Source organism: Anabrus simplex, chromosome 1 (assembly GCF_040414725.1).
Source record: "Anabrus simplex isolate iqAnaSimp1 chromosome 1, ASM4041472v1, whole genome shotgun sequence".
NCBI lineage: Eukaryota > Metazoa > Arthropoda > Insecta > Orthoptera > Tettigoniidae > Anabrus > Anabrus simplex.
Window position 1 is genome coordinate 726,404,955 of NC_090265.1, and position 26,360 is coordinate 726,431,314.

The following is a 26,360-nucleotide window of genomic DNA, read 5'->3' on the forward strand; positions in this document are numbered from 1 at the left end:
TCTGTATCATCGAAAAATCCCCGGAAAACTCGTGCATTCCTAACAGATTCCTGAATTCGAAGTCGGTGAAGATATAATCTGTTATGTATCTGGTACCCCTAGCCTCCCATGTGAAGCGTTGAATAGCCTTATGCTTGAAGAATGTATTTGTAACTGCTAAACCCATACTAGCACAGAAGTCCAGCAAACACTTCCCATTCCCATTAGCTTCCATATCTTCCCCACATTTACCAATCACCCTTTCGTATCCTTCAGTTCTATTCCCAACTCTCGCATTGAAATCGCCCATTAGCACTATTCTATCCTTGCTGTTGATCCTGACCACGATGTCACTCAATGCTTCATAAAACTTGTCAACTTCATCCTCATCTGCACGCTCACATGGTGAATACACGGAGACAATTCTAGTCCTAATTCCTCCAACTGACAAATCTACACATATCATTCGCTCATTTACGTGCCTAACAGAAACTATGTTGCGTGCAATGGTATTCTTGATAAAGAGCCCTACCCCAGACTCTGCCCTTCCCTTTCTAACACCCGTCAAGTACACTTTATAATCTCCTATCTCTTCCTCGTTATCCCCCCTTACCCGAATATCACTTACTCCTAGCACATCCAGATGCATTCTCTTTGCTGACTCAGCCAGTTTTACGTTTTTTCTTCCATACGCCCCATTAATATTGATAGCTCCCCATCGAATTCCATTTCGTTCACCAAGTTGTTTCCAAGGAGTCCCTCGCCTGTCAAATGGGAGTGGAACTCCGTTACTCCCATAGGTCCGAGGCTTGCTTAAAATATTCTGAAGTTGGCCGTGTGCGTTGAGGCGCGCGGCTGTGAGCTTGCATCCAGGAGATAGGGGGTTCGAATCCCACTGTCGGCATCCCTGAAGATGGTTTTCCGTGGTTTCCCATTTTCACACCAGGCAAATGCTGGGGCTGTACCTTAAGGCCACGGCCGCTTCCTTCCAACTCCTAGGCCATTCCTATCCCATCGTCGCCATAAGACCTATCTGTGTCGGTGCGACGTAAAGCCCGTAGCAAAAAAAAAATGTTCTGAGCTCGGTAAATTCATGAAGCATGATGCTACCCTACTTGCACATAGTCCACATGAGGATCTCTCCTGTAACGGGTTATGGACCACCGGTGAATTATCTAGTCCTAGCCGCCTGAGCACAGGGAGGGCCATGACTCAGAATATGTCCGTGATGCCTACTCCCATTCCATAGCAAGTGGTATCCCAACTCTCAGGACCACTTACTAGGCCACTCAGCCGTTGCCCATGGTTCATAAACTAGGACATGACTATTCTCTGCGCACTTTTTAGCGATAGATTTGTGTAAAGGTGTGAGGAGTAAGGAGGGAGCGCTTCCGGTTCCGTTAGTACTGCCAACTGAATGGAAATGAAATCTGAATTGAATCGATAATATGAACGATCGATATGAATTTTCTAAACCTTTGTTATTTTAAGCCAACAACTGTGTCACACACACATTATATAACATTATATAACATTTGTCGATGCGAATTTTATTCGTAGAGTGAATTAGATAGTTTGGCTTTGCTGTGTAAATAACAGTACTAGTATGTAAAGTGTACGCCAGACGTTGCACAGTGATGCATAAGCGATTCAAAGATTGTCAGAACGGATCTTGAAGATTGCCGAGGTCGACCGCTTCAACACTAGGGTGTAAATCTATCACTAAAAAGTGCGCAGATAGTACAGTAACCCATGCCATTAACCATAGAAAGGATGGTGAATAAATTCCATTGTCATACAGCAGCAGGAATAGATTAAATTAGACCTGAAGTGGTGAAATATATTGCATACCTGCCAACTTTCCCGATTTAGGCGGGAGACTCCCGATTTTCGACATTGTTTCCCGCCTCCCGATTATTCTACTGTTTCTCCCGATTTTAGCTCATGTTTGGTGAACTTCAAAAATTTGTTTTCAAGTCCCACCATTTCAGCTTTGAACGCAAGTGGCCGGAAGTCCTTCGCTGATTGGCCGCTTTCAAATGAAATATCGACGTTCATTAATGAGAAACATGTGCGAATGTGCGATGTTTAATGAAACCTGTATATCGGTCTTGATCGTGACGCGTATATCGATTGTCAATCTCTCGTTCTCGCGTGCTATATGTTCATTCAAATCAGTCTAGTCGATTCTAGAGACTAGTCGCCAGATTTGGAGTCTTTTTTAGTAATTTCGTGACAGAATGTCAAAGATAGCGACTAGTGACTTTTCTAGAGATTTTAGGAGCCATTTGGAGACATTTCTGGCGAATTTAATTTTATTACTTGACAAAAATAGCATTGCGCTTCGCATAATCGCGCGGCCGCGTGATGCAATATACTAATCTACGAATTTTTTTTTTTTTTTGCTAGGGGCTTTACGTCGCACCGACACAGATAGGTTTTATGGCGACGGTGGGATAGGAAAGGCCTAGTAGTTGGAAGGAAGCGGCCGTGGCCTTAATTAAGGTACAGCCCCAGCATTTGCCTGGTGTGAAAATGGGAAACTACGGAAAACCATCTTCAGGGCTGCCGATAGTGGGATTCGAACCTACTATCTCCCGGATGCAAAATCTACGAATTAATGGCATCTAATTGCATGACTGATTCACAAGTGTGGAGCATGAGTTCATACTATTTTCACAAGACTTATCAGAGACCAATCATCTCCCTCACATACTTTCTGTGAGGGAATAGAGAGTGTAATTTTTAGCCTTAAAGCCTTGTATAGCAACAGTCGGGTTTTGAGACAATAAGTGTTATAACCCCTGTATTGCGCAAGACATGGAGAGTAAGCCATTTTTTACGAATTGTATCTCCTGATTCCTCCCGATTTTTCCTAATTTTCATATCTAAATCTCCTGATTTTTGGTTTTGTAAAGTTGGCAGGTATGATATTGGGAAAGGCAGGGATGAAGTGGCTTTATTTGCATGGAATGTCAGTAAGATACCTTCTGATTGGACAAAAGCAGTAATTGCACCTATATATATATATTGAGGCATGTCATTTATAATTGTACCAGGCATTTTAAAAGAAAGGGTGGGTGTGATCAATGGTTGAGATTAAGTTGGATGAAAACCAGTGTGGACTGGGCGAGTTGGCCGTGCGCGTAGAGGCGCGCGGCTGTGAGCTTGCATCCGGGAGATGGTAGGTTCGAATCCCACTATCAGCAGCCCTGTAAATGGTTTTCCGTGGTTTCCCATTTTCACACCAGGCAAATGCTGGGGCTGTACCTTAAATAAGGCCACGGCCGCTTCCTTCCAACTCCTAAGCCTTTCCTATCCCATCGTCGCCATAAGACCTATCTGTGTCGGTGCGACGTAAAGCCCCTAGAAAAAAAAAAAAAAGAAAACCAGTGTGGTTTCAGGCTACAAAAAGTATAGACAGTTATGTTTATGTTTCATAGATCTAGAGAAAGCCTATGAAGAGTACAGAGGGAAAAGATGTAAGCCGTACTGAGGGCACTACGGGGTTAAGCAGGGATTATTATAAGGAATTAAAAGGCATTTATGTTGACAACTGGGCTGCAGTGAGAATTGATGGTAGTATGAGTTCTTGGTTCAAGGTACTTACAAGGGGTAGACAAGTCTGTAATCTTTCAACTTTGTTGTTTATATTTTTCATGGATAACCTACTGAAAGGTATTAAGTGAAAGGGAGCGATTCGGTTTGGTGGAAATGTAGTAAGCCGTTTGGCCAATGCTGACGACTTGGTCTTAATTTCAGGTTGTGCTGAAAACCTGCAGTGTATTATGTTGGAACTTGAAAAATGAGTATGATATACAGTAAGTTTAGGAATGTACAGCTGGAACAGGTAGATTATTTCAAATACATGTTTAGGATGTGTGTTCTTCAGTGAGATTGAATCAAGGGGCATGAAAGTAAGCTCACAGTTGCGACCAGCAGTATTCTGTAAGTAACTAGGAAAAAAAAAAAAGGTACAGGTGGGTGGGAACAGTGGCAGGAGGGTACTTGGAGTAAGGAGATAACAGCCAAGTTAGGAATGAACTCTGTTGATGAAGCTATATGCAGAAACCAAGCATTGGTGATGGAGTCATGTGAGACAAATGGGTAGGATAGTAAGAGAAGTAGAGGGAGACCATGAAGAGTATGGTTAGGCTCGGTTTTTAGTTATTTATGTATAAGAGGTATGGAACTAAACAAGGCCACAGAACTAGTTACAAAATAGCGGACTGTGGCAGCATGTAGCAACTTCACAAAGGCTTGCAGACTGAATGCTGAAAGGCATAACTGTCTATAATGAAGATGTATGTAGGCTCGTGTATATATATATTTACTTAATGTTCAAAGCTGAAGTTTGATTTGAATTTGTACTTGTAAACTATTAAATGTTAAGGATTTTTTTTTTTTTTTTTTTTTTTTTTTTTTTTTTTTTTTTTTTTTTTTTTTTGCTAGGGGCTTTACGTCGCACCGACACAGATAGGTCTTATGGCGACGATGGGATAGGAAAGGCCTAGGAGTTGGAAGGAAGCGGCCGTGGCCTTAATTAAGGTACAGCCCCAGCATTTGCCTGGTGTGAAAATGGGAAACCACGGTAATGTTAAGGATTGTGAGACCAAGCTCGATAGCTGCAGTCGCTTAAGTGGGGCCAGTATTCAATATTCGGGAGATAGTGGGTTTGAACCCCACTGTCGGCAGCCCTGAAGATGGTTTTCTGTGGTTTCCCATCTTTTACACCAGGTAAATGCTGGGGCTGTACCTTAATTAAGGCCACGGCATCTTCCTTCCCAGTCCTAGCCCTTTTCTGTCCCATCGTCGCCATAAGACCTATCTGTGTTGATGCGACGTAAAGCCAGTAGCAAAAAAAAAAAAAAGAAGATTGTGAGAGACAAATTTTAACCAAATGTATAAGCTTCATTTGATTACTTCTAATTAACCGAGCTCGATAGCTGCAGTCGCTTAAGTGCGGCCAGTATCCAGTAATCGGGAGATCGTGGGTTCGAGCCCCACTGTCGGCAGCCCTGGAGATGGTTTTCCGTGGTTTCCCATTTTCACACCAGGCAAATGCCGGGGCTGTACCTTAATTAAGGCCACGGCCGCATCCTACCACTTCCTAGGCATTTCCCATCCCATCGTCGCCATAAGACCTATCTGTGTCGGTGCGACGTAAAGCAAATAGCACCACCGATTACTTCTAAAAAGGTATTATTGAAGACTCAGATTAATTAAATGTAAAGTGGGTTGGTTGAAATTTATTATGAGAATTATTGTAGTTGGTTATATTAACAGTCAGTCAGCATATATAATTAATTAATGTTATTGGCTTAAAGTCTCGCTAACTACTTTTCCGGTTTTCGGAGGCGCCGAGGTGCTGGAATTTAGTCCCGCAGGTGTTCTTTTACAAGCTGTAAATCTACCGACACGAGGCTAACGTATTTGAGCACTTTCAAATACCACCGGACTGAGCCAGGATTGAACCTGCCAAGTTGGGGTCAGAAGGCCAGCGCCTCAACCGCCTTAACCACTCAGCCCGGCAGATAGTAAATTACTAATCTATTACACTTGTGAAATTTTTTGGAGGAGAATAGGAACCAATATTCACTATGAAGGATTAGTAGCCAGATTTAGAATTACTGTAGACCTGTGTAATTTTTTATGATAATGTTGTCCACTGCCTGCTGTCAGTTCTTGATGGATACAGTATTTTTGCATCCATCTCTTGGCACAGGCCAGAGCAAAGTGTAGCTTTCACCAAAGTCCCAGTCTCATCCATGGCTGTGACAATATGGAAGCTGCTGGGATGTGGGTTGTGCTGTGTAATGACATTAGAGTACCTGTGCGTCTGAGTGTTATGAAAGGTGTTGCTCGTAGAGTTACTTGTGCTAGAAGCACTGTCTGGCCCAGAAAGCAATGGCAAACTACCTCACTCCTTGTCTTGCCTAGTACGCCTCATTTTGGTGTTGCCATTGGTTTTTGTGGTTTTCTTATTGTTGCATAGCCTTTGGTGGTGCTATTTGAGGATCCAACCAGCCTCTGAGCTGATGACCTAACAGACAATGTTGTCCAAGGTAAACGGAAACGAGACTACGTGTATGTACTGTATGATAATGTACTTATGAATTTTGAATAATTAATTGAAAGGGTGGTTGGATTCTCGACAGTTTCCGTCATCAGCTACCTTAGGTGGATTGGTTGTTGTTGTAGAACTTGAGAAGTGGTGTTGCCCATTGCCTTCCTATTGCATACCATTCTGTCAAGTCCACCAAGATACATATCGTAACAGATTCTACAAGTCTTGCTTTCCTGCACACCATTCATCATAAGAAATGATGTTACTAGCATTGCTTATGCCTTCATATTGTTAAAGGCAAGGAGGAGAGTGGGACAGGCTAGTAACAGTAACAAACTTGTTCTAACAAATACCAGAATACTGTATCAGGAAGGGTACAACATTCTCTTTAAGTCAAGACCGGTAATGCATGGTGCACAGCGAAGTTCTCTTCTTCCTAGTCACGTACAGGATCACTCTTATAAACCCAGACCGCCTGGCAGCGTTTCTGCTCTCTGGGAGCTAAGCAGCTACACGGGAGGCACGCACACACAGCTCTTGACCTTGGAGCGTGCACGTGTTCGATCTAGCATCAGTAGCCACTCTCTCAGCTGTTAACATGGTGAGAGAGTTATCATTGCAGCACCATATTTTTGTATAACAATAATGTACAACGGGTGATTGTTTGATCTGCCCTGTCAATATATTTTGAATAATTTATACGTACATGTTTCGGGAGCCTTAACTCCCTTCGTCAGCGTATTTACATCAAAATCTACCTTACCTAAGTTTCAAGATACAACATTCAGCATTGTTCTTTCTAACTTCAACTTTAGATACTATATGTACACTTTGCATTTTTGTATAATAATGCCTGTTGTACCCGACACGTAAGGCATGGAACATTTTAATAACACTCTTGAATCGTCCATTCATTCCTCCTGTTCTTTGCACTCATACACGTGTATCATCATCCTGGATGGATCCACTAGCTGTGTCGACCACTGATGAAATGTTACTTGTCACTGCTTGCATTGTGTTGACACTATGAAACTACTATCTTACGTCCAATTTGATATCCTTGGAAGTTATAACCCTTTGTTGCACTGAATATGGTCATCGTTGTAATATAAATATTTAAAAAAATTGTTTTAGCCATGCATGTGCCGTCAGGGCAGATGACGTTTGCTCGATTGTTGCAGGACCGGAGTTTTTGAATCAGAGCGGAACAAACCTGCCGTTATGTTTCTTCAAATGCTCCTCTAGTACTATAAAAAGAAAAAAAATTTGTATGTAAAGAGTTATTTTATGCACGAGTCCGCTAGACGGGTACGCAATGCATTTGTTCGGCAATTTCCTGGTGCCATCTTCGTGAGGACAGATTCACATAATTGTAAATAAATTAGAAACTACTGGCTCAGTAAAATAAAAGACATGCACGCACATGATCTGTTTTAACAGACAAAAAGCAAGATGACATTGGTGCGAATCTTCAACTGTCGCCAAATAAATCACTCGCAAAATTAGCACATAGAGCTACAAAGCTGTTACACATCAAACCGTACAGGTTTACACAGGCCTATTGTTTAAAACCTGCTCATCCAGCCACAAGAGTCGGATATTGTGAGTGGTATCTTGCATCTTTGAATGATCGTTTATTCGACACACAGCTTGTATTCTTTTCGAATGAGGCCTGATTTCATCTTAACTCTCACTATTGGTATGCAGAAAATCCTAATGGTGTTTATGGAGTCCCTCATTATGAAGGACGACACTTCCAGCATCTTTTATAAGGTAAGATTTTGTATAAGATTGTATACACACTTACGGTAGGACGGCTGCGCACAACATAAGTTGGGCTGAGGCAGCTGCTGTAGTGCAGAGTACAAACACCATGTATTCGGTGTTCGGTCTCAGTTTATAAGAGAGACCCTTCCTCACATACTTACCAACTGTTGGCTAAATACTCCAACATGTGTGTGTTATTTGTTGGTCTGCATACACGCTGGATTGTGACGAAAGCAATTGGTCTAACGTGTCAGGGTTGTAGGCCTATAGTGCATAGCCCCTTGTGTCAGAACAGAGGTTTTTTTAATTATTTGGCAGTTGGTAATGAAATTTCTGCTCGGCTCCTTAGCCAGCATTGAGGCCTTCCGTTTACGGGGTCTGGGAGTCTATTCCTGGCTCATTTTAGGTTACGTATGAGAACAATGTAGGGTACTGGTCGTAGATTGGTAATAGAAGCAAAGATGTATCGAAGTAGACTATTAATAGACCCAGGGCTCACAACGATAGCTTCTCACGGGATGGTTTTCTAGTACTACTTCCCCGTAAAAAAAACAATCACCGAATAGCTTTCGTTCGAGGCTATCTTGTTATTACAGGGATGAATTGTGTCTTGTACATTATTTCCTTAGCCTTCATTAGTATATCTTTATTCTGCAGCAGGTTTCGTACATTTCTTCTGTCGATTTCCACATCCAATCATAACATTTGCCATTAGTTCACATCCTAAGTACTTCAAGGGCTCACTATTCAAAAGTGTCAATTTAATTAAGGAAATGTTTATTTAAATTACGTTATTTTAAATTGCGACTTCAACATTCACTTTAACTTGATTTCAAGAATGGGCTGGTTTCTAATTTCTGTCAGTCTCTTGGCCAGTTCGACCATCTGCTGGTAAAGTGGCTGGCAGCTGCGCAGGAGGTAAACTACCTGGGGGTGTAAATCAGCTAGTACTTTGGCTTGCGTGCAACCACCTCTGTGCAAGCGCTAAGTAGCTACCCGGAGCTAGACACCGATATACGGGGTTGGCTAGACTGATTTTCAGCGACTTCTTGCTTTCGAGTGAGGTGCTATTTATCGTTAGATGTATGAAGCTCATTTCGATTGTCTTATTTTCCTGTGTTTGCATCTGCTGATTATCACCATAAAGCATAATAAGGGGAGTCTTAAGGATTATGGACAATGATTTATGTCAAGCTTTCGTGATTTTAATCTACGAGCTTCGAAATCAATACCTAATTGGGATTAAAATCTCAAGATTACATTTTCTTCCAGTTATAACCTGTCATGTAAGGCAGCGAACCTGTGGATATAACAATTAAGAACCTCACAGTACTCCTCAATTTCAAGTTTTTATGCTTTATCTTAGAGCTCTGTTCAACAAACTCACTGCAGTTATCTGTGACCTGGATCCTAGGACGTTCTTTAAATATTAATGTCTTTTATCTCATATAACCCATGTCAACCATTTTGAATGTATTTAAAGGCAGATTTCATGTTGACTGTTGTTAAGAACCTCTAATTTATTTATTTACTGTGAACTGATGATGATTCCAAGGGAATGGAAACCAGTTTGTACTTAATAAATATTATATATTGTGTTGAATGGTGGATCATCCTTCAATTCCTATTATATATTGGAAGGTATTCTTGTAGTAGATTGTTCATGTCACTCACTCCGTAATAGAAGGCATGCAGGTTCTCTTCTTTCTAATTTACATTTTAAAAATTATTTTCGTTCCCTGCCGTTGTTCTTAACTCTCTTTTACACGCTTTCATATACGTATACACACATCTTCCTTATTTCCTTTGAGCACTCTATCTGCAGGCTTCTGTGAATTAAGTACCTCCACGATCATCTATTTGCAACTAGCTCTGTGACCTCATTTAGTTCCACATGCTTCCATTTATTGATAATGCATTTCATTCTAATGTTTAACTTTGTGGAGATAAAATTGGAAGATACTGTAAATATAAAGAACTAATCCGGGTAAATATCTATTCATAGGAAGAGGAATTCAGGAATCGAATAGTTTCCAATTCCTTTGAAATCATTTACGAGAAGACTATGTAAACAACTGATAGGGAATCTGCTACCTGGGCGACAGTCCTATATGCTTTACTACTATAATGATGATTGGAATTAATCATAACATCACTTTCTATAAGTAGCAGACATAGTCCTAGTAGACATAATATTGTGATTAAAGATTTCAATGAAATATATTATTAACAACAGAACGTATGAAAAGAGGCATACAGATGAATGCAACGCTAATAATGAAAATAAAAAATATTTGGCATAACGAAGATTCAAACTTGCTTACCCCATGTTACGAAGCGAACGCATTAGCCGTTATGCTACGGGAACGTTTGGGGTAATTGAGATAAATATGCTAACTTATATGCCTTTGCTGGCGAGATGTAGTGTTTACAGTGCACTATGTCTTCTGGTATGGGCTATATCAAGTTTGTTACTTTCATTGACCTGTCTCAGTCTCATCCTTGGCTTTGACAATATGAAAGTGACTGAGATATGAGTGATACTAGTAATACCATTCCTTATGCAGCCAGTCCCTGTTATGAATGGTATGAAAATGTCGCTCATTTCAGTGGGCTTGGCAGACTGATATGTAATAGCAACGGCTGGCTCGGTGAGGAAAGCAACGGGAAACTACCTCACTCCTCATTTCCCTAGTACGCCTCTTCAGTGACGCCTAGGCTATTTATGACAGCTGTTGGCAGAGCTGCAGAGGATCAAACCAGCCTTCGGGCTGAATACCCAACATACATACATACATACATACATACATACATACATACATACATACAAACTTATACCTGGTGTCTGAAAGCCTCCGTGGCTCAGGTGGCAGCGTGCTGGCCTCTTACCGCTGGATACCATGGTTCAAATCCCAGTCACTCCATGTGTGATTTGTGCTGGACAAAGCGGAGGCAGGACAGGTTTCTCTCCGGGTACTCCAGTTTTCCCTGTCATATTTCATTCCAGCAACACTCTCCATTAACATTCCATTTCATCTGTCAGTCATTTATTATTGCCCCGGAGGAGTGCGATAGGCTTCGGCAGCTGACACATTTCCTATCCTCACTGCTAAATGAGGGCTTCATTCATTCCATTCCTGACCCGATCGAATGACTGCAAACAGGCTGTGGATTTTCATTCATATGTGGTGTATGAAAACTGAAAAATTAAAATTAGAAAATTAAGCCCCATTTGAGATGATTTCCAAATAGGCCCTAGGTTTTGATTTTATATCCTTGTAGAATTTCTTTGCGGAAGCTTGACGTATAAAATGTGTCCCCGACGCTGTCGATGCGAGAGGCTGGTGTCCGTTGCAACTCAAAGGAAGCATTAATCTTCAAAATCGTGCAATACAGTATAATCACTGTTACGATATCATGCTTATATCAGTATACTAAGCTAATTTAATATAAATGTCAACAGAAATACAGCTCTCAAAACTTGCCCGACAGGTAAAGTCTTAAAAATCAGATCAAAAATTAGATGTATGGCCTTCCAGGCGTTTGCTCTATTAACCAGCATTTCGTCTTAAGTCTGACACTAGACTCTTCAGAGTAGGTAAAGTCTTATCGGGCCCTTGAAGTGGCCAATAAATTACGCGCCGGGTAACTACGATTTATGCGGCCGATAGAGCTGCCTGGGAGTGGTTGAACGGAAACATCCTTTTACGCCGATGGCAAGTTACGTGCTACTTGACCAGTAGGTGGAAAACCGGCCCTCTGGCAATATTTATAACTAGCAGTAAGTAACGTGTGGATTTCGTAATTTGATAAAAGTAATTGTTCCTCGGCACTGTACTAAGACATTATCTGAAAAACCCTAAAGTATAAAAACTCGCCAAAAAATTGAGTTTCATTTACCTCAGAAAATCTTTGAAAACCGTGTTTGTGGTAATGCCGGCACTGTATCTGCACTTATTATTTACTTATAAGACTTGATGACTTCTTACCAAAGAGACTTGTCACTCAAGCCCTTGAAGAACTTTTAAACATTGTGTAATATTAAGTCTCATCCTTTTTACTTAAAATGTCAAGTTACACGAAGTTTGTTAGTCACAAGATGTAATTTAATATGTTCTCTTTGTAGACCAACTGAGACACCACCAGGGGAATGGGCAGTTATCGAATTACAAGGAGACTTGGAGAGCCGTTTGCATGATTCATTGCATTCTCAGTACATTGGAGACCTTCACTATACAACAAAGGTGGGTGTCATTTAATCTTCTGAAACACAACCAAGAGATAATCTGGAACATCCAACTTACAAAATTTTTTGGTTGTTTCCTACAGAGCTATCATTTTGTGGTATTTATTTATTTATTTATTTATTTATTTATTTATTTATTTATTTATTTATTTATTTATTTATTTATTTATTTATTTATTTCATGGGATATATACAATACAAGGGGCATTTGAAAAGTCCATGCTAAAATAAAAACTACTTACGGTACGTGTTTGCAGTAAACCGTTTTTATTTTTCGACATAATCTCCTTTTAGGTTTATACACTTCGTCCAATGATGTTCTAGTTTGTTGATCCCATCCGAATAATAGGATTTGTCCAAGTCTGCAAAATATCCATTAGTGTTTGCATTCACCTCCTCGTTTGAATAAAATCTTTGTCCCGCCAGCCATTTCTTCAAATTGGGGAACAAATAGTAGTCCGAGGGAGCCAAGTCTGGAGAATAGGGGGGGATGTGAAACGAGTTGGAATCCTATTTCCATTAATTTTGCGACCACAACTACTGAGGTGTGTGCTGGTGCGTTGTCGTAATGGAAAAGGACTTTCTTGTGGGCCAATCGTGGCCATTTTTCTTGCAGCTCGGTTTTCAAACGGTCCAATAACAATAAATATATGCAAAATATATATATAATATGCACCTGTAATAGTTTTACCCTTTTCCAGATAGTCGATGAGGATTATCAGTTTTGAATCCCAAAAGACAGTCGCCATAACCTTTCCGGCCGAAGGAATGGTGGTCTGCCTTTTTTGGTGCAGATTCCCCCTTGGTAACCCGTTGTTTTGATTGTTGTTTGGTCTCAGGAGTATAGTAATGTATCCATGTTTCATCCACAGTGACGAAACGATGCTTAAAGTCCTCAGATACTTCTAGAACAGCTGCAAACCATCCTTGCAACACTTCACACGATTCCGTTTTTGGTCAAGCGTGAGCAATTGCGGCACCCATCTTGCGGATAGCTTTCTCATGTCCAAATGTTTATGCAAAATATTATGTACCCATTCAGTTGAGATGCCCACAGCACTAGCAATCTCACGCACCATAACTCTTCTGTCATCCATCACCATATCATGAATTTGATCAATGATTTCTGGATTCGTAACCTCCACAGGCCATCCAGAACGTTCAGCGTCACTTGTGCCCATATGACCAGTCCGAAAATTTTGAAACCACTTATAATCTGTTCTAATCGAAGGTGCAGAGTCACCATAATGTTTAACAATCTTCTCTTTAGTCTCCTGAAGCGTTTTGCCTTTCATAAATTAATGTTCAATCACCACACGAAATTCTTCTTGAAAATCGCTCTACTTCCTTGATTCACACGAATGCCAAACACAAAGAAATAGACCAATATGGCTGAAACTTGGTGTGCGTTCATTCAAGAGATGCTACTAACTAAACATGACCTCGATACGCACCGGTGGTGCCATCTCTCGGACTTTGCACGGACTTTTCAAACCACCTTCATATGTAATTAGCTTATATGTTCTGTGGTCAATATTTTGCTGATCGTAAGTAGACATTGGATCTTTAGGTCCCAAAAAGATACGTTTTAGGTGCCTATACAGGTGGAAGAAATGTAATAGAGTAGATTCTTATTGATTTAAAATAGGCGCAATGAAATTCAGGAAATACATCTGAAGGAGTACTGTGCAGATATAATAATACTAATAATAATTTAAAATATTTAAGATAGAGCATGTAAGACATAATGTTGCATTTGTATACAGTAGTTTAAATCTGATTGAGACCAAATCACGAGAAGTGGCATTTAGCTTACAACACAACAACAAATATATGTACGCATCATTGCCATTCTCGCTGCATTTCGGCCACAATTTTTTGTACAGTAAATCATTAATAACATTTCCAAACGTTGTGTTGGAAGTTTATGTCTGGACAGAATTAGTTTGAACGTTTTTATCTGATACTCTGCTTTTATAAACACAGACAGTGATTTAGTGAGACTGAATTTTGATGACTAATTGTTTTGTAGTGTTTCTTAGAATGTGAAATTAGCATTAATATATGCCAGATTCCTTAGTTTCTTATCTTGTAGTACGCTGTTGGCCATCTTAAGACACTGTGAAACTGAGAAAATTTTGACAGCATTTTCTATACAATGGATGTTCCCACTGTAATATTGAACAGCCTGTAAGCATGGACCCCATCTTGTGAAAATAGGTGTTGCAGGCAGGGACAGATTTGGGCACTTTTCTTTGAAAGAAGCAACTCTGATTGTTGATTTTGAACATACTTCTTTTACTGAAGAGCCGACGGCCGTAGCCGTGTTGAAACACCGGATCCCATGAAATCTCTGAAGTTAAGCAACATTGGGCTTGGTTAGGAGTTGGATGGGTTGCCACGCGCTGTTGGTGGGGGGTAAGGGAATGGAGGAGCGGAAAGGAACTGGCCACCCTACCGCACGTAAACTCCGGCTCAGGAACATCTCTGCAGAGGTTCGGACCTGCCTTCGGGCAGAATAACTTTTACCTACCTTACTGAAGTAATTAAATCATCCACTTTTGGGAACTGATTACAAATTTGTTCTGCTACTCGGTGTAGTGCATTTGGGAGACAAGTAATGGGGAAAACTGAAAAAACCTCAGAATTCCTGATTCCAAGCTTGTCTCACAACTCCCACAACTGCCCTCACGCCTGCTTGGCTTGGATCTTTGTGTTAGATGCGTTCTGGGAAAACTTAATCATATTGTTACATGCCAGCCCCATGGTAGCGCCTTTTGGTACTTCTTGGAAGGGGCGAGTGGCTCACACGATCTGGGATCTCCCTGCCAGCTTGTAGGGTAGGGCCGACCTTTTCGTATATTGTACTTGTCGGCCTGCTTACCTGTGAATTTCTTGGAGACTCAACAGGAATGTTCTGCCTCTAGTCACGTTGCAACATTTCTGGCTCAAATCAGTTGAGCTATAAAAAGAGAGGCTAACCGCGGACAGTCGGTCAGTGCTGGACTCGGAGCGACAGTTGGGCTCCGAGGTGGAGTCGGTGTGAGACTCGGTGTCTTGGGGTTCATTGGCTGGGCTGAGGGCGACAGAGGTGTTGGCTGTCGCTAGTGTCCCGCTGAGGTCTGAACCAGAAGCTGTTGTGGTGTCGGAGAGACCCGTGAGTAGGTGGAGACGACAGAACAGAATACTGTACTGTGTGTTCATGTATTTCTGTGAACTGAGGCTCAGTGAGGGAAGCTGCTGTTCCAAGTGTGAAGGTAATTGGACATGTGTTAATGTTTGCAGTTGTGAATATCGTCCTGCTGTTGAGTACTGTTGAGCTGTTTAGTTGCTCACTGCTTGTGACTCTGTGAATTACTGGACTATCTGTGGAATCAAACCAACGAACAGTCACTTTTTTTTGTGTGTGTAGCCATTGGCACTGTGTTCAAATCCAACAGTCTACACACAGCTGCTGTATGAGTTGACTGGACTTGGGGAAGTGAAAGTAAGGATTAGTCGTCCCCAGGTAACAACGGGCCAAACCACCTGCAGTGCCATAAGGATGAGGGACTTGTAATTACTAAGTGTGGCCATTCATAACTGGTTAGAATTTTGTGTGTTTAAATATATGTGTATGCATTTATTAGGTCATACTGAAATAAATTAGAGTAATGCTATTTTTTTATATTTTGCTTTACGTCGCACCGACTCAGATAGGTCTTATGGCGACAATGGGACAGGAAAGGCCTAGGAATGGGAAGGAAGCAGCCGTGGCCTTAATTATGGTACAGCCCCAGCATTTGCTGGTGTGAAAATGAGAAACCATGGAAAACCATATTTAGGGCTGCCAACAGTGGGATTTGAACTCACTATCTCCCGGATGCGAGCTCACAGCTGCGAATTAGAGTAATGAAACAGATGGAATTTTATTTGTGACAATATAATAAAATAATAATATTACTGTTTATTTTATGAAATATATAAAGATTTAAAGCGAAAAAAGGTCATATAGGCTCAGAAGGACAAAAGTAGGTCGTAATGTCGAAATAAGGCACTATAAAATTTAATTTACTGTATCGGTAGGTCATAATATGGATAAATGTGACAGATAAGTTTTATAGGGTTTTACGGTAAACATAGATAAAAACCTAAAGATTCAATGTCTAATAAGTCTGCATCACATGCATCAGATCCTCTGTAGTAGCTGTTACCATTATTAAACTAAACACAAGGAGCTTTTCCTCAGTTTGCTTTGTTCTTTACTTCGTCGATGTTGAGGAGAATCGCAAGCAGACCTTCCCACTCCTCGCACTTTCCTGTCACATCATTCGCATGAGAACTTATCTGTCTCGGTGCGACCTAAAGCAACTTGTAAAAAAAAAAAAAGGTCTCTTGAGCTCTTTCCACGTCATATAGCTTTCCTTGTAGCCAGACGATACAATCCATTCACCAAGGATACTACCAAGATGTTACGCTGATTTTCTGGAAGGAAGAGGTTTACTCTACAGTGAAGAGTGCTTCTCCTTGAGCTGGCCTCCTCTTGTCCATGTCTGGCTGCTGCTTCTTGTATGGTATCTGGAGGTGAGGTACCAGCTAGTGTGCCAAACGATGAGACGTGTGCGTAAAGTGCCAGTGAATGGTCCGTCTTCCTACATGCTAGTATCTAATGGATGGCAGCATCTTATATGTTGTTTCCATAGAGGAAAGAATGTATTTCGTAATTATTATATTACTTGCAGTGTCCTCCACAGAAATTTTTGGCAGTTGGGCGGGAAATGCTATGTAAAAAAATGATGATCAAATTTCAGTTTATTCCCTTCAGTGCATTAACAATACTATCAGACAGATAAACTTAACTGCAAAATTGAATTTTTTTAAAAACTTTATTTAAATCACGAACATTATCATTGAACTTCTTGTATTCTGCTGCTCATTAATCATGTAACACCGGGACTTACCATTCGGTTGGTATAGATTGCCATGCGGAATCTAGTGCTCGCATGCTAATCCAGACACTGCTCGCGCATGATACTACACGATAGTCAAGCTGAGCATTTAAACTAGGATGTAATTGATGCAGTTATGCTGACAATAATGAAGATTTATCATTTACATAAACAGTTTTACAGTATTTACGTTTTGATTTGGAGCACCCAATGACTCATGTGTATCAATGTTATGAAACTAGGTTATGTTAGCTGGGCGGTCAGTAAAAACGGCAGGGCAGTGCGTCCATTAAAAAGGTCCTAGGGATAACACTGACTTGGGAACACAGCAGAGTTCACTTGTTCCCTCATAGCAAATTTCATCTCTGGCCATGTGACTCCCTGCAAAATTGTAAGACCACCTGTAGTATACTTGATTTTGTTGATAATTTGGTGATTTGGTGATGATTACGTTACGTGAAAATTTTTACATTTCTGTTAAATCATCACGTTTATGAACTTTTGGTACTGGTTTCGACAAAACTATGTCATCATCAGCCTAGGATAAATTATACAAAGACAATAAAATACATTGATCGTGACCCTATAATAATATCATAATAGTAAAATTAGAAATATACATATTAAAACTAGAGTAATATATACATGTATAAGCTGATAGCTGATAGTCATTAATACAAGAGTGGTGTATTTAAAAAGAATGACATGTTAAAATTGACTTAGGTGAAGACCAAAACTATGGTAATGGTTTAACGGACGACTATGTTATAAGCTATAAATTTCATTTTTGTTTCGTATTGAAGTGCAATTATAAGAATAAATTGACAAGAGGGTCTTCCCCTTTTCAATACAATATATCAAGTAAATGTTGTTACATAAATCTTGGGACTACTTTCAACCACTAGTGGCCATCTTCCGCCAAATAAAATTAAACAGATCATGTGTTAACTAAATCATATGTATAACGGACAAAGACAATGCTGCAGGAATAATTATAACATTAAATTACATATAATAACAAAATTAATGATCTTGTCATGATATGTCTTAAAGTTCACTTGTTCCCTACCCACTCCTTTGTTACATGGCCTGCCTTCTTCCTGCAGCAAGTCAGTGCTTGTTTTCCATCAGGGCCACACTCCCTTCGAGAGACTCTTTTCTATCACCGTGGTGCATACTGTCTGCACGGCAAGGAAAAAAAATTAGCCATATCAAACTAACAACCAACAGTTGGCAGTGCTATTGTTCTCGACTCTACTTGCTTCAGTGCCACTAATGGAAACCCATGTGTTAAACAAAGGACAGTCACTGTGCATGCGCTGCATAGTGGTGCCTTGTGTTACTAATTTTGCGGGATGGACTTTATAGTTTTGCCAAGTTTCAGTTCAAAATATTGGTATTTAAACATTATACAGCCTTCTAAATGGGAACCTAAAAAATACTGATATTTAAACATTATGTAGCCTTCGAAATGGGAACTTACAAAATACTGGTATTAAATGGAAGCCTACAAAATACTGGTATTTAAACATTGTATAGCCTTCTGAATGAGAACCTACAAAATACTGGTATTAAATGGGAACCTGCAAAATACTGGTATTTAAACATTATATAGCCTTGTAAATGGGAACCTAAAAAAATACTGTAAATTGGTCTGGCATTTCAAGCATATTTTGAGGATCTGGGCTAGCAGCTGAGGATTAAATGTGCTCTCTTTGCTTGCTTGGCTCCTAAATATCAAGAGGTTCAACGTTTTGTTACTGAAGGGTTTTGGTGGCAATGGAAAAGCATAGGGCCAGCACTGGAATGGGTTGCAATCAGTTGCCATAGCTGTAATTAAAGTTCGTATCTGGTTAAATTTTATGTTCCAATTATTCAGATCATTTTCAGACAATAAATACAAAGAAGTCCATCTCCTGCATGTCCAGCTCCATAGCTAAATGGTTAGCATGCTGGCCTTTGGTCACAGGGTCCCAGGCTCGACTCCGGGCATGGCCGGAAATTTGAACCATCATTGCTTAATTTTGCTGGCACCAGAACTGGGTGTATGTGTCGTCTCCATCATCAGTTCATCCCCTTCACAGCGCGCAGGTCGCCAACAGATGTCAATTTAAAGATAAAAATTTCATAATGTTCCTTATTGAACTGTATCACAGTTGTCTTATATTGCTTCTCGAACTGCTTTTGTGAAAGACTTATCCTTTCATTCTTTGTTTTCCTATGCATTGTTTTTGTATTTTTAATAGGCTGATGATGACCCAGATTGGTGGTCAAAACCGGTACTGCTTTTAACCAAATAATGTAACACTACATTTCTTATTTACTTGTATTGAATAGGTTGAACCACTTAATTTCTTATTTCAATTTAATTATGGATGTCAAATCAAAAGACCTGCACCTGGCGAGCCGAATTTTTCCTCGGACATTCCGGTTCTAAAAGTCATACGCCATGTCGTTTCATTTTCATCTCCTGTATTACTCACAATTTTCTGGAAATCTGCCTGTGAAATTCCATGCTCCACCACTTGGGCCTATAAAGTATACTACACTATTGGATAAACAAATTATCAGTATTAACCTTTTTAGTGCCAGGCAAAAATGCTAAGGTGAGGTCTAAAAGTGCCAGGCTGTTTTAATGGAAGAAGTAGGGTTTGAGAAAAAAGAATATAACTCCTTTGTTTTTAAAGATATGAGAGCGAAAATCAGGGAGTGCAAAACATAGTCATCTAAATTTAGGATTACTTTTGGATCATTGTGAAATTTATTCCTCACAATATTAATTAATTAAAGTAATTTATTCAGGAAAGTTTGAAAATTTGATTATTCCTACCCTTACGAATGGAGTAAAAATGAACTCTGGAGGGCAGACATACATAATACAAGAACCAAGAAACTCGTTTTGCTTGTTCTAAAAATATCTGCTGGCATGTCAAAAATCCAAAATTCTAAAATTTCGCATATTAAAAAATACACCAACAGTGGTAATCACACAAGTAAACACAATTAAATAATAACAGTAAAAATAAACACCCATATAGCCAATGACTGGGGAGTCAAGTGGTGGCCTCTAGGACTTCGTGGACTGTTATTCTGAACTTGGTGATGAATCAAGTGATTTCACCTGCGTATAATGTGACTTTACATAACCAAGCAAGTGATAGTGACTGGGAAGAAAGGAACATTCCTGCACAGGCTCTACAACAGTTCTTGAATTTCCTCCTTTCTTACACCACTTTTCTTACACTTTGACCCCATGCTGAGGTGTGAGACAAAGTTGTGGACTTTCTCCTTTATTGATCATAATCTATATGAACAACATAATGCAAGAATAGAGGCATGAAAGGCATGAATCAATCCCAGTCAATAGATACCTCACACATCTTGATGCAAAATTCTTGGCTGATGATGTTTCATTGGCATCTGTGGTCAGTATTTAATCTTCAGAAATCTCTTCAAAATTCGACATGATCATTTCCCCAGAAAAGAGCAAAATGATGGCTTTTAAGGGAAAGGACCCTATTCCCAGTAAAATCTGTTTAGATAGTAAAATTTTGGCAAAGAGTCAGTGAATTCAATTATCTGGGATACAATTTATCTTACCAAGGGGAAATTGATATCTCTGCAAAAATAACCAACTTTACCAGAACAACAGGAATTATAAAGCACATTATGAAGCCATCTCTTGTCCAAAAACATATTCGCTTACGTCTTTATAACACTTTACTACAGCAGTGAGGCATGGACAATAAGAACTCGAGACATTTCCAGAATTACAGCACGTGAAATGACGTTCATGTGCAGAACAGCGGGCTATACAAAATGGGATCGTAAAAGAAATGAAGATGTGCTTAAGGGACTTAATGTGTAACCAGTAATCAATTACAACTATGATTACCAAGAAAATTGGAAACATCATGTTCAAAGGATAGAATCTGGAAGACTACCAGAGGAGATCCTACGCTACGAACCAAGAGGACACAGTACTATAGGACATCCAATGAAGTGATGGAAATAAAATTCAAGATCATAACGGGCCACATGGCCCAATACTTGGACGGATGATGACGATTATTATTATTATCATCATCATCAGATGACAGAAATCAAAAGAATGTTGTCAGAACGTGGTAACTTGGACTCTCCTTAATGGTCGTGCCAAGATTAGGCACCATTTCCAGTCCAGAAGCCCATCAAGGAATAAAGAAGTGAATTGTCTCTCAGAGCGATGCTGCCAAGTATCGTTCGTTTTTTTTTAGGTTCGTTCACAGCGACTCTGGCACTAAGAGACTTGACCATCAGTATCACAAAATCTGGCTGATAATGCCGGAAGAGACAAAATCTGTAATTATCCACCCCTTCCAGTGAGCTTAGTAGCAGGAAATCAGTTGGCAACCAAGAAGATAAGATCAGTTGTTGCAGTGATACTGGGAAAATTTCAATTGAAAAGTGAGGTCCCAAGTAGGCCAATTTGAAAGAAGAAATAATAAATAAATATGTAACGTGTAAATATGAAACGTTGTTCTTTGTAAAATGTGAAATTGCATGGACCAGCTCGCAAGCTGACTGACTTCACGATCACGATGTGGTCTTCAGGACAGTGGTGCCTTCAGTGTTCTGCGTAGGACCTTTTTAATGGGCGCACTGCCCTGCCGCTTTTACAGACCACCTGGCTAACCTAGATATGTGCTAGTTACATAATATTAATACATATTAGAGTCATTTGGTGTTCCAAATTAAAATGTAAATACTTTAAATCTGTTTTTTTTTTTAATGATAAATCTTCATTATTGTCAGTATAATTGCATCCATTATATCGGAGTTTAAATGTTTAGCTTGACTAATACACAATGTCGTGCATGAGGGGCGTCTGGATTAGCACTGAAGCCAATGTGAACACTCGATTCCGCAGGATGTTACAAACCCGTACAGCACTCCACAGCAACCAAGTGGTATGCCCCAGTGTCAAATGGTTATGAACAAGCAGTAGAATACTGTTATGTCTTTTTCATGATAATAACACTAAAATAGTTCAATTTTGCAGTTAGTTTACCTATCTGATATTATTTAATGCCCTGAGGGGAATAAATTTAAATTTTATCATATTCAATTTTTACATAGCATTCTCCACCTGGCTACACATTCCTGCCATCCGGCTGGCAAAAATTTCTGGGGAGAACACTGGCCTTGGTGTTCTTTTGTCACATACTGTGGTTTCATGCAAACAGACCTAACCAGTCACTATCGGTAATATTGTCACTGACCGTTCCTATCAGAAATTTTGACACTGGCAGTGAAAAGTATTAAATCACTGTCCTACCTAACCAAACTCGAACCTAACCCTGTCACTAACAATACTTTATGGTAAACTAGTAGGCCTATCTAACCACTGGGGATCATTATGTGGACATACTGTCGTCCTGAGGACATCATGACCAACTGTAATGTTTGTCCATACTATGTATTCGGTGTATTAGCTCGCCTGTAGGCCATGATAATTAAGGCATTGAAGTTTAAACGGTCTGACACTGTGATTAGCCGGTTCGAGTCCCGTTGGTCGAAAAAAAATTCACCATCAGAATGTTTCCAGCAGGGTAGGGGAGGTGGTTCTATACAATTTCTCATCATTAGATTGCATACCAGAATCCTGGATTAAATTCCAAACCTTTCCGCAGTGCTCATATGGAGTGAGGGCATGCGACACTGTTGATGGTGATCCGTCCTTCGGATGGAGATGTTAAGCCTTGAGCAGACCTCTTGGTGCTATTCGAGAGGAGTTGGCTTTGTGCTGGCACCGGGTTTCACCCTCTCCCTACTATCATATATTACTTAATTCATTTCATCTAACTCCTCTGAAGGAAGGACATCCAGTCATAAAAACCTGTCACGACAGATTCATCTTGCCTCATACTCAACCGCGTAGAGAAACAGGACAAAGGTTGGACGAACAAACACGCATTCGGTGTATTGCCAGCCACATAAAACCCTCGGCCATCAGCATGTCGGGGGGAGGGCAGTAGAGTGAGAGGAAAGATGGTGGGATGTCAGTGTAATTACAATAACTGCCCAGACCTCTTCAGTTATGCCTGCGATCCAGTGGGTGGTTGAAATTTTAGTTATTACAAATAATGTGTGTGTGATAATGCCTGATGAGTACCGAGCATAGTGCTACTCGTTTTACGTATAAGCATCGTCAGCGGTGGCAGGTTGATGAAAACAAATGCACGGTTACTAGGAACAGCGTGTTCTCTTCCTCGTTCAGTGGTAGCCTGGCTCCAGTGCTTTCACAAGTCAACAAGGTATATGGGAGACGCACATGCAGTACCGTATAAACTGTAGACCGTCTGAAGATGGCAAGCAGATGGTAAGCAAGTTCTATGAGGCCATTGAAAGGTAAATAAAGACAACCAGTGTTGTTCATGCATTTAAGGAAAATCCTCTCTGTATGGTCAGCTGTATGAGTAAGACATTAGTACATTCTTACCCTGAAAATACTGAAAATATTGTTTATCCTATATTTGCATAAATTAATGTTACTGTGTATATTTTGTGTCAATAATAATGCAGTGTTTTATTTCCTCTTTGGTGGTTTTGGCTATTTAATATTTGAAAGTCTTGCACTAAGAGCAGCATTTAAAATTCAGTTTCTCTCTGCTTGAAAATACTGATGTGATACCTCTTACGTAAGATTCAAATGTAGTTTGGTTTGGGTTTTTTTTTTTTTTTTTTTTTTTTTTTTTAATGATTTCAGTTTCTAAAAAGTTTTACTTTCATAAAACTTACACGCTGTTAAAGTTGCCTTATAATTTACGAAGCCTGTTACATATCTGTAGGGCAAGGGCCTCCTACCGTCCTGCAGGGGTAGCTCAGCTGAACTTGCTGGATGAGCTAGTCCTGGTGAGTTTGTTTCTCCTATTGAGGTAGGTTCCCAGCAATTAAACACATATTAATAATCACTAATCATCCTTACTCCAATAATCTCAACCCTAGGAAAACTCTGATTACATATTTTATATTCCCAAATTATTATTCGTCCCTATTCCAACTACTTTAAAACTAAGAATGATTTTTTCCACTTTACTGTGTCTCTTGCTGTCCCTGACCATTGAACACTAGCTACTTCCCTGAATTCTTGAGACCATCTCTGTAGTGGACATCTTCTGTTTCTTTTTCCTATCGTGGGTTCCTAGTAAAACTGCAACCTTAGTAGCATTATTAGGAAGTGGAATTCATGCAAATCTTACATGGGAGTTATTTTGGAAGAGAGATGTGTTCATTGCGTTGTCCTGGAACCCACCATCCCGCCCCCAGTAGTACGTTTACTTTTATTACCTAATAAAGATCAACACGCGCCATTGTCTGTTGCTGAAGTAGCTTCTTGCATTTCTATTGGCCAACATAAAGTCGCATGTGATGTCATTCCCGTCAATCATAATAGATTCTATTACAATCCATCCGGAATAAAAGCACAAACAAACAGAACTTATATAGGTGGGGACATGTCAATTCGAGCATACAGTGCTCTGCTATCGCCCTAGGCCAAATAAAATGCCCTTTTATCGCCCTGTCACTAGCCCAATAGAATACACTGCTATTGCCTTAATCCTACCCTAACCAGTCCAGACCAATGGTGTTTGCACAGGGGGAACTAGAGGGCTAAGGCCGCTTCATGACTCTAAGGTAGGGGCTTACACCACCAGCTCCCTTTGTTTGTCCCTAAATCACTGGTCTTGTCCAAGCCCTACCGTAACCAGTATGCCTCCTCATCTTAGTTCGTAACTAGAGAGGTTGGCAGCCTTGTTGACCGTCCTGACCACATCCCTCACGGGAAGTAAACAAAAGACAGTCACTCCACGCTGAGCCGAGGCTCTAATATTGTAACGCACGGCCTGCAATTTTGATGGGATCTCGTATTGTTGCGGTGTCACCTTAACGAACAAAAGATATTAAAGGACGTAGATTTAATTTTTATTTTGCATTATGTGAGTGAACTGTTCCTGTCGTGCCTTTACTGCTAAATCTTCAAAACCTAAACTTTCAAATAACCTGTCAACTACTTCAACATAAGACACCTCGACTCATCTCTTTACCCTTCCAACTTTCACATCGAGAAGTACAAGCTTAACTGCTGTGCTTACATCACCCTACCCACGCTGACGAGGCGTGTACGTCAGTGGATGAAACAGCTATGCTGCTGGATTCCAACTGTTTGGTGTTAGTAAATGGAAAATTGACTTTGCAAGACATTTTTGATGTGTTTCTGTAGTAAGCATAGTTCAGATCTTCTTCTTTCATTTCAGCCTCTTTGGGGTACGTTGAATCAATCACTTCTCCGTGTGTTGTTCTTTTCTTAGTGCCCAGTATTTCTTCATTCTTTCTGATCTTCATTTCCTCTCATCTTCCGAGAGAATAGGTTTTGTTTTTAATGTAGATTTGTCTTGGAGACTTATATTTTTGTCTTTAGTTATTACTTTAGCTGTTTGATCAAATAGTGAATTTACTTTAATTTTTAATTCTATTAGGTGGCCTTTTTCAGTTTGTTTAAACCAGTTGGGTTTTGTTTTGCAGTTTCAGAAGAAGTCAAAGATTTGTTTGCCTAATCTATTAGAGTTCGTTCTGAGAAGATGACTAAAAATGTATCCTCTTTTTTCGTGTAGTATCTGAGAGTTTTCGATTTTCTTGTAGGTTGTTTCATTCTTGATGTGTATTATCTTATTATCCTGAAATTTTGGTCCTATGATCTTTCTTAAAATTTTCCTTTCTTTTAGCTCGAGTTTCTCCATGTGGCCTTTGAAATTCATGTTTAGTGTTTCTGCCGCATAGTGCTTCTGGTTTAATCACTGTAGTTCAGATATTATAAAAGTTCTTATTCCTTTTTCTCAGTGTATTGTTTAAAGCAATATTTGTGTTGACTATATTACTATGTCTAGAACCATTTCTTTACAGAATGTACCAGTGCTGATTGTGGGTCATCACATTCTCTTTGGGAAAGAACAAGCGCTGCCGAAACCTTTTGCAGTTCTGGAACGAAAGAGATTTGCTGTTGGTAGTGAGAACGTTGCCGAAGGAGAGGCCATGGACATTGCCGATGAGAATATCAACATATCGACAGAGTACATTGTCAAAGCTATCGTGAAAAAGAAACTGCTGTTCAAAACTCGACCCAAGCCCATCATAGCCAACATCCCAAAAGTGCTATGAAATTTCGGAATCATTAGTTTTGTGTGTGTTTTAAAGGAACGTCTCGGTATTTTATGGTAATTGTCTCTTAAAGACAAAACTGATCTCATGTGTGTGTCTTTATATCTAATACTAATGTGGTAACTGTTTCTAACAAGTTTCCTCTTCGTTAATGATATAGACATAGTAGTTTTTA

General features: G+C 39.9%; 1 protein-coding gene across 1 annotated transcript in view; it reads left to right on the forward strand.

The window, feature by feature from the left end:
* LOC136857424 (chromosome transmission fidelity protein 8 homolog) overlaps positions 1-26,190 on the forward strand; it is a 41,426-nt gene extending 15,236 nt beyond the window's left edge. Inside the window, exons 2-3 of the mRNA XM_067136077.1 lie at positions 11,940-12,057; positions 25,931-26,190. Coding sequence (XP_066992178.1) covers positions 11,940-12,057; positions 25,931-26,185 — 373 coding nt within the window. The 3' untranslated portion in view covers positions 26,186-26,190. The remainder of the gene's footprint in view (positions 1-11,939; positions 12,058-25,930) is intronic.
* Positions 26,191-26,360: the final 170 nt, after the last annotated feature.